This window comes from Patiria miniata, unplaced genomic scaffold (genome assembly GCF_015706575.1).
Source record: "Patiria miniata isolate m_02_andy unplaced genomic scaffold, ASM1570657v1 HiC_scaffold_21, whole genome shotgun sequence".
NCBI lineage: Eukaryota > Metazoa > Echinodermata > Asteroidea > Valvatida > Asterinidae > Patiria > Patiria miniata.
In genome coordinates, this window is record NW_024037060.1 from 3,454,988 (window position 1) to 3,464,242 (window position 9,255).

General features: G+C 40.4%; 1 protein-coding gene across 3 annotated transcripts; it reads right to left on the minus strand.

Moving 5' to 3' along the window:
* Positions 1 to 549: 549 nt before the first annotated feature.
* Positions 550 to 8,385, minus strand: LOC119729600 (solute carrier family 46 member 3-like). Of its 3 annotated transcripts, none has more exons than XM_038202228.1 (7): positions 8,340 to 8,385; positions 5,632 to 6,817; positions 5,089 to 5,220; positions 4,516 to 4,599; positions 3,436 to 3,592; positions 2,880 to 2,947; positions 1,851 to 1,924 (listed from the first exon to the last, which is right to left on the minus strand). In XM_038202228.1, exons 2-7 carry the CDS (start codon positions 6,611 to 6,613, stop codon positions 1,851 to 1,853), a joined length of 1,497 nt encoding a protein of 498 aa, XP_038058156.1. In that variant the 5' UTR covers positions 6,614 to 6,817; positions 8,340 to 8,385. The 3 variants fall into 3 exon arrangements, with proteins under 3 accessions (XP_038058154.1, XP_038058156.1, XP_038058155.1); XM_038202227.1 differs by lacking the exon at positions 8,340 to 8,385 and adding an exon at positions 7,821 to 8,194; XM_038202226.1 differs by lacking the exon at positions 8,340 to 8,385 and having other exon boundaries at positions 550 to 1,924; positions 5,632 to 6,613.
* Positions 8,386 to 9,255: the final 870 nt, after the last annotated feature.

The window sequence follows — 9,255 nt, forward strand, 5'->3', positions numbered from 1 at the left end:
CGACTTAAGTCTGAGAAAAGGCCTTACTAAGACCAAAAACTTGCAGTTGACTATGCCTATAAAGTATTTTTTATCTCGTAATACTTAATTATAAAATGACTTTTACAATATGCAGAGGTGTAAAGTTGTCGCATTTTATGTTTGTACTTTGTAGTCAGCGTCTCAGCGCTCGATGAGTGTAAAATATGGAAAATGTAAATATTGATCTGTTGTGAATTCTGTTGGGGAATTTGGTATGGTATGGTAATGTGAAGGTAGTTGTGATTTTGAGAGTTTAATTTAATTAGTTTTCTATGCAAAATAAAGCAATTCTGCAGTTGATGATTTTTCCACTTACAGATTAGGCCACAAGTAAATATATTTCATGATACGTGTACTTTGCAACATGCAATACTGTTCTACTTAACTTGGACTTGACCGTTATGTGGAATAGGTCACAAGCATATATATATTGCAAGATAAGTGTTTTTTTTAATTTAGTTTTGCAACACCGTTCATTAATTTTCCAATGGAATTAACGTCAAGAAGATGGACAAATACTCCAATAGATCTAAGGATGAATTAATTTATTTCATACAGAAATAGTCATTTTATAACTGGTGGCAATATAAGTGACATTGTGTGGTGGTATTTCAATGTATTTATATTCAATGAGTTAAAAATACTTTTAGAAAACTGAAAGGTTTTCCCTGCTGATGGATAACTTCAGTAAAATAAAATATCATGTGGATAAAATTAATGTCTGGAATTTGTCATTAAGTCTTGAATAGATTATACTAGATATAATTATGCAGAAGTGATTAAGTCACTGTTTTTTGTACAAGTTTCTTGCACATTTATGAAGTTTCTTATCTTTATGCAAGTTAATGTAACTTGACATGATGTAGATCAGATTTTACTGGTGTGGTGGAGTAGAGGTCTGGTGGTACAGTCTGATATTGCAATGTTACGGCCACTTTATGTCAATAAAATACATGCAGAGCCATTATTACACAATTTCATCTGACTTTGGACTTTTGCCAGTGTCTCGTTTTTTGTTTGAAGTGTCACATGGAAAATCCTCCCGAGATGGCCTGATTTCAGTTTTATTGTAAAGAACATATTGGCACCATACATTGACACCACACTTTCCCTGAATGAAATTTCAGGCAAAAATGTCTGAGCCCACTTACGTCCGTCCCTGTCTGATGAATATAACCTGCAATCGATTGATACCGAACCAAGTATATTAAGGCAATTGTGCATTTGAGAGTGGGTATGGGCAAGAGAACACATATTGACAAGTGCAATGTCTCCCAGGCAAATAGAAATGGATATGCCAATCACAAACGTATATTTCATTAAAAAAACCACCAAATCCATACAGAATATTTACAACTTTATCTTAAAAATAGACATGTAAAGTACTTTTTTTTTACATCAATGACACCTTTAAACAAAACATTTGTTTTCTTTCATAAACCCTGAGCCATGCTCAAACCAAAATTAAAGCTTAATTTTATTCAAATGACAAAACTATGCCTGTAGCACTTCTGTAAAGACTATTTACAACTTAACGCTACAAAGTTGAGGAATACAAAGTAAACGTTTTTACATCAATCATGCCTATAGTACAGAAAACTATGTTTTCTTGCACGATCCCTGTGCCATGCACAAAACCAAACTAAACGTCCACTTTGCCCAAAGTCCCATACCACATAAACAAATACCAAAAATAAACCTCTTCAATCTTGAAAAAAATATACATGCTTGAATACAGTGTGCTGAGATGAATACTTAATCTAGTCACACAAGTGGTCATTTGAAATTAATAAGAATACTCAAGTGTTAACAGTAATAGTCAAGCCCAGCTAGTCACCCTTGAATCCAACCTCTTCATGTCCTGTGGAATCATCATAAGTGTCTGGGCAATGCGTTGGAAGTCCTATGACAAAATGAAAATAGAATCCCCCGATGTATGTTATTTTAAAATACAGTTCACTCTTTGCCAAAAGAATAACTACAGGCAGTACAGTCGACTCTCGTTAGTACAAACTCTGTTAATACAAAATTCTGGTTATAACAAACATAAAGCCTTGGTCCCGACTGTGCATTGATGTGCACAACGAATGGGACTGATTTTCCTCTTAATACAAAATTCTGATATAACAAACAATTTGGCTAGGTCCGAACAAGTTTGTTATAACAAGACTCGACTGTAGCTGTGAAGCGTTCTGTAATGCAGCAATAGAGCCTTTGCATATGACGTCAGTTTGGAAGACGGGTCTAATTTGTCCCTCCGAGTAGCCACACTGTACCTTCATTGTCCTCAAATTTAAATAAACAAAAAACTGCCACCAGTGAGGGCGCACTGTGCAAGAGGTCTAGTAATTAGATCAGCTAAAGCCAGAAAGCTGCTGTGAAAAGTTTCTCCAGAATGCGAGAAAAGTTTGTCTCTGAATTTGGGGCATAACTATGCCCGCAACACCAGAATGGCCACTTTTAACACCATTTCTGTCATGCATACACACTTAAAGATAATATACAACATTTCTTTTTGCTGTCATTTTCAGAAATGGACAGAATACAGGGTTAAGTATTTTACAGCACATATTGTTACCCACTGACCTGTTTAAAGTTTTGTTCATAGATGCTGGAAAAACCGAAAATAAAAATGTTGTTCTTCTTGTCTGGTTCCCTGACACTACTTCAGATGAAATTGACTAATTAATGGACGTTGAAGAATTGTCAGGTCAGGGATCCAGACTAGCTGGCTTGCACCCGTTAACGGATGTGTAACCAACTGCCAACAGACTGTGCACCAACTAAATTTGGTAAATCAGGGGCAGTATTTGAAAAAAAAATTGAATATGGTTGAATCAAAATGTAAGGATACATACCGTCAGGATCGTCTATTTTGAGTGGTCGATACTGGTGGCTTACTTTGGGCTCCTTCACATGCAGAATCCTGCAATCAAAATAGCAAATCCAATCTTGATGGTTTTGGTTTGGGGCATTCAAGAAGGCTTTTAACAAAGAGGCTGGGAAGTTAGAGCTAATGCCAGATCTCCGGAAATTTGTTTGTCCTAAGTGACCATGTTTAACAGGTTTAACGGAAACTGGGTGCCCCCTACTGTTACATTCAGCCCCCCCCCCACTCACCCCCCCCCCCCCAAAAAAGGGGAGGGCTATTCTTGGGAAATGGAAGGACCAGCACTTCACAACTGCTATTTATTTAAGCAATACCTTCCCCTGGTTTGCCCGCATGTGGCGCGAACTACGCACAACTTATTTTTTTTCTGAATGTGCAGAAAGTAATAGCGTCTTCACGTGAGCATCAGGCGTCATCAGCAATGCCTTCCCAGTGGTCCCCCACACTCTCCCTTTGTAAACACTGAGGGGGTAAACTTGCAAACGGAGCTCATTGTTATGGAGATCATCGGTCTGTGTACTCACAGGATTACGAGCCAGGCTAACACCGCGACCAGAGCCATGACGAAGTAGACAAACCCCGGCATGAAATGCAACGTGCTGGAATAGATGGCGTTAAAGATCAGCGGAGTCACGAAGGCGGCCAGGCTGGTAAGGCAACCACTGAATGCAAACATGACACCTGGGAGCAGAGATATACTGAATTAGATATAAGTTACTATGGGATAGTATACAAATATTGACTGCTTCGAGTGGTGTAGTAAAACACAGCCTCCTGAAATGATCTAATGAGCATTCTATTTTTCCCGCAAATAGAATGCTCCATGGATCACCGAGGGAGGCTATAGTTTTACTACACCACGAGACAAAGCAGTTAATATTTGTTTTATAACACCTCTCCCACAGACGCTGCTTGATTATAAACGATTACTGATTAATTATTATCTAAATACCATTAAAATTAGTTGAAAATTGGCAAGCTTTTTTTCCGAAATACCCCTTCACGAAATCCTAGCTCTGTAGCGCAAGCGCTTGGAAACAATGTGCGTAATGCGCAACACACATGACCGTATGCATTTGTACACATTACTGGTCACTATGCGTATTGTATTTGGTTGCTATGTTAATACTAATAATAAACGGTGCTTATAAAGCACATTTTACGCAAGGTCCCAATGCGCTTATAGCACTTTGATTGCTACAGATATAGTACTTTTGGCTGTGCACAGCAAGATAGCAAAAACAGCGAATGCCATGTGTGTACTTGTACTTGTTCTTGTTTCTGTTTAGTCCGTCCAAGGCATCTCACCACAAGGCTTCTAGAGGATGCCTCCATACCTATATTTGTGCCTCTTACACCTTTTCGACATTTCCATATAAAATAATCTACTTGTTCATTTAGATATTCATGAATTCTCTGCTTATATTTCTCACCTGCTATGGAAATAAATGAATTGAATTGAATTGAATTGAATTGAATGAACCCATATACAGTATGTACTATGTGACCAGTGGATCACTCCTAACATAATAATGCTGGCGTCCAATTCCTGCCTGTTCTGAAGTATTAGACAGAGTACAACAATGAAGTTCCTTTCAACTGACCTTGTTCATCCGGTTCATACAGATCCGCCATTTTGCTTCTTGACAGCGGGATTGCCATATAGGTGAACATTCCAACAATGAGTGCTGCGTAATCAAAAGAAGATTCATTTATTCATTTTCGATGCATGTTATCTATGCTCAATGACAAAATCACCAATGTTTATTTATAAATCTTTGAAAAGACTAATGCCTATTCGCTTTTGCATCAACAGACCTTGTGCATGGTAGTCATTAAATTATAGAAATAATTATTAATGAACAAACGACCTAACCATGCCTAGCCCGGTGATGGTTGCTTTTCAATGTGGGTGGTATTGCAATTGGGACTCTGCATGTTGTGTCCTTGGGCAAGCCAGTTTACCCTAACTTGCCTTTCTCAACCCAGGAGTATAAATGGTTATTAAGGGCAATATCTAAGGAGTAACCTATGATGGACTGGCATCCCATCCAAAAATATTCCCATCCAAAAATATTCCCCGTCATTTCATGCCAAGGTATCCAGTGATAAACACCGGCCTATCAAGCCACATTTGCCCAGGACAGACTTTACTTTTTGCTTCAATCGAGACTCACATATGTAAAGGAGGAGCTTGGTCTTTGCTAGGGCCACAAGAACCACAGACGCAATGATGGACACAGACGTCAGATGCATGATCCAAAACGGTGAAAGGAACCGCTGCAGTACAGTCACCGCCAGCAAGGTACCTGTTGATCACACATTGAATGCTCTTCAAATCAATGTGGGCTCAATAGACATCTTATTTAAGGCATATACCATCATTTGCTTGTCATGCAATTTCTTCATTTGCAATAAAAACAACACCACTCAAAATCCAAAGAAGAATGTTCACAACCTAACCTGTTGAACTTTCAGCTCAATGGATATCACACTTTTTGAGAAAACACTGAAAAATTATACACACTTGTTTTGTCACGAAACATGATGTCGCCCATAGCTCTCTTTATTTCCAAAAATAAGTCATTTGACTGATTGTTGGAAATCACCTTCTTTTCTTGATTTATTTATTCTAAAAGACAGCAACCCAGATGCGTTAATGGAAATCTTGGGAATTTTACTGCCACTCAACTTTTTTTCAGTTGTTTACATGTGCTTACCTCCAGTGAAGACAGCAAACATTGAGGCACCATAATATCCCTCTTGTACCGGAGTCAAGCAGAACGGCTGACCTGTCGTGTACAGCACACTGATGACCGAGTTGGCAACAATCAACATGATGCTGGCACAAGTGATGAAGTTGTAGGCGCACAGCCGCCAACCGCGACCGCTGGGCTTACCCGGAGCCTGCCGGAAGAGGCTGTAAACATTTCTGAAGATGTTGATAGGGTTCTTCTGGGCTATCTCCTCCTCGGGGCGGTTGGCCTGTATTGCAGTGTCAGTTGACGGGCTGTGGACATAACTGCGTCTGTCCGGAAGACAGAATATGATACAACAGGCACAAACGCCGATCAAGACCATGCCAATGTAGAAAGGCGCGGCAAAACCGTAAAGAGTGATGACATAACCGATGGCGAACTGTATCAAGCTGTTTGACGAGGTGAAAGCTACGTCGATCAGAGCAAAGCGGGCTGTCCTCTCTTTACTTTCAGGCTGGGTAACATCCGAAATGTACCCTGCACATCCGGTAACAACGGAGGTGAGATCACCCGACACGCCAACAATCAAACTCCCCGCCAGAAACACGGCCAGGGGAAGTTCAAAGTACACAACGCAGGCACTGATGACGTAGGACAGCATGAGACCAATGCAGGGCACCGCGCAAGGGACGTGCCGACCGTAACGATCGCTGATGCCGCCGCATACGTTGCTCATGATCAATGCCGGGAACTGAATACAGACAGTGATATACAACATCCACATGGTACTCTGGCGTTGAATGTCCAGCTGTATTTCATAATCTGGGCTGGATTTGTTGGTGAGGCACGTTGCCTCGCTGTAGGATCCGACTCCCAGTTCCTTGGCGATGCGCCTCTCAATGTACTGAGTCTTGGTGGGTATGCTCAGACCAGAAGCCATCATGTAAACAAACAAGACATGTTCAGCAGCTAAGTATTTGTAAATACCTCTGCCGATAGCCATTGTGTCTTACAATATGAATAGCTCGTCAGAAGATAATGAGTGCTGGGAAAAAAGTAGAAGCCAAAGCCTGAGAGAAAATGACGGGTCTTTCTTGATGAAATGAAGGCACCAGATCATTTGAACAACTGCTGAGGTCTCACTACCTGTACTGAAGAGTAGATGTCCGTTTGCTGTGCAGTGATGATGATGATGACGATATTGATCCTGTGAAAAAAACAATAGGCCTGATGTAAATTCAATCATCACTAGCACATATCACTAAGTAATATTATGGTAAGCTCTGAACTAGCCTGGAAAACCCCAGCTTTAATAATGTTCATATTTTCAGATGTCTATTTTTCGTGAAATTTCATGTTGAAATTTTGATACGCAAACGTGTGTAAAGGAATCTGGAAATTTCACAAAAAACAGACATCTGAAAAAGGCAGTACTTTCTGATTAGCCTATAAAGAGGGTGAGTATGCTTCTAAAGCAAAAATAAACTACAAACTAAGTAAATGTGAAAATTAAAATTTGACAACGTTCTACATGTTTTTGTACATGTTCCAAGTGTGGCCTTTATTTACGGAGGTAGTCATGGTAGTCCAGTAAATTGGCCACATTTTTTTTATGGGGCTACAAATTTATGAGTTTAACATATTCAAATATTTACAAGTTTAGAGTGGAATAAATGATGGGGACTTGGGGACAAATCCAAATGGGCAATTGTTTAGTTACCATTACCTGATTACAGGTCCGTCAAGAGTGCTTTTTCTTAAGGTAGTGGATATTTCGCTTAGGTAGTGGATATTTTGCCGGAGGTAATGACGGCAAACTAACGATTACTAAAGGTTTGCCGGCGGCAATCCATATCAACAGAGGGCGCTGTACTCTTTAAAATAGGGCTGAATTATAAGATGTATTAAATTCCCACCAAAAGTTGTGTAGCACGTTTGGTGTAATGGTTAAGCAAAGGCTCTAGTAAGCGGGATGACTCGCGTTCGATTCCGACCGCACCAAAAAAACAGTAACTGCGCATTTTCAGTGCATATCCGGCAAACTAACGTTTACTAAAGGTTTGCCGTCTCCGGCAAAATATACACTGCCTTTTCTTAATAATAATCATTCCAAAATAACTTCAGAAACCTTATGCTGATTTCACTCCTTAATTCTATTGACACAATTTTTTGGTAATTTTGAACAGTATATATCTTGCATATTCTCTTACTTCTTATAGGCATTTTACAGAACAGTTTAAGCCATGTGAATCGGAATACCGAACTGGAAATCAGAGATGTATTGTAGACGTCCTGATCCTAGGCATAGGGCGCTGCCATCTTGGAAACTACGCCCTCTACGTGAAATTGCGCGACAATCAATGTCTTTTAATTTTATTCGTAACTTTCCTCAGTATCAGTTTCATTGCTGATTAAAAGAGCTTCGTGATTAAACGTAACATTAACATTGCAAATACACTACAGCTCCCCACCAGCAATAATGACTGATAATTCGATCAATGTCTTAACACAATTTGTCAATAAACGTGCAAATGTGTGATAATCTCTTTCGCTGGGTACATGAATGTCTTTTCAGCTGGGGCAGCAGGTGTTCATTATGATACCGCTGTGATTTCATCATATAATGGAGGTAGCTATGAAATCATGCTTTTGATTTTACCACAAAGTAGCATTAACGGGGTGCACGCGGGTGTAAACTGTAAAACGTTTGAAAAGTCATCAATAATTACCCAGCCAAACCGCAGTAGCTTTTTTAATCCACGTCATAGGCACGCCGGGTGTCGGACGCTTCGCCCCATTTCCACGTCGCCCCATGTCACTTCGCCCCTAACCACTTCGCCCCATCCCCACTTCGCCCCATCCCCACATCGCCCCATCTCCGCTTCGCCCCATCCCCACTTCGCCCCATCCCCGCTTCGCCCCATCCCCACTTCGCCCCATCCCCACTTCGCCCCATCCCCACTTCGCCCCATGTAGTATGAAAAAGGTAAAGGCTAGGGGTGCAGACCAAATAAACTGCCAAAGACCCCAGATAATAAATGCTCCCAATTCTAGAAACTTAGGAAAAAAACAAATTCTTTGATGAGGTGCTCGAGACACAGATGAGAGAAATGATGGCTCTATCCCATTCAGAGACGCCTCTCCTATTGGCTTGTGAATAAAATCATCAGCCGCTGGATTCAAAAGAATCCGTAGGTATGGGTCAGTGAGTTAAAAGGAACTCACTGCCTTGAGGAAAATGTTCCGTCAAAATTTGTCTGATATCATCATTTAGATGAGATTGGTTCCTCCAACAGTGAAATTAGGATGTCAAAGGTATTGTCGTTCTCAGGGGTGCGTTTTGGCGGTCATAACCAAGAATTGGTTCGGTGGTTTCTCTTTGGTTAATTGTTTTGGGGATTTGAGTACTACATGATCATGCGTAATTCTAACCCAATTAAAATTGCCGAAGAAATTCACTGACAAGAAACCACCGAACCAATTCTTGGTTATGACCGCCAAAACGCACCCCAGATAAGTGGGAGACGGGTTGGTATAGCCGGGTTGGGAACAAAGTTTGATCTTTTACTTAAAGCTTTTTTCTCGGTAGGGGAGAGCCTATAGCTTGAGAGGTTGGTTATGAATTGTTCATTTGGTGATGGGCTA

Excerpts from the sequence above, each read along its gene's own strand:
- LOC119729600 (XM_038202226.1), bottom strand. The coding sequence starts at position 6,613 with ATGGCTATCGGCAGAGGTATTTACAAATACTTAGCTGCTGAACATGTC. Across the intron at positions 4,600-5,088 it reads CAAGCTCCTCCTTTACATAT|CACTCATTGTTGGAATGTTC; the intron begins GTGAGTCTCGAT and ends TTGATTACGCAG. Across the intron at positions 3,593-4,515 it reads GTATGAACCGGATGAACAAG|GTGTCATGTTTGCATTCAGT; the intron begins GTCAGTTGAAAG and ends CTCTGCTCCCAG.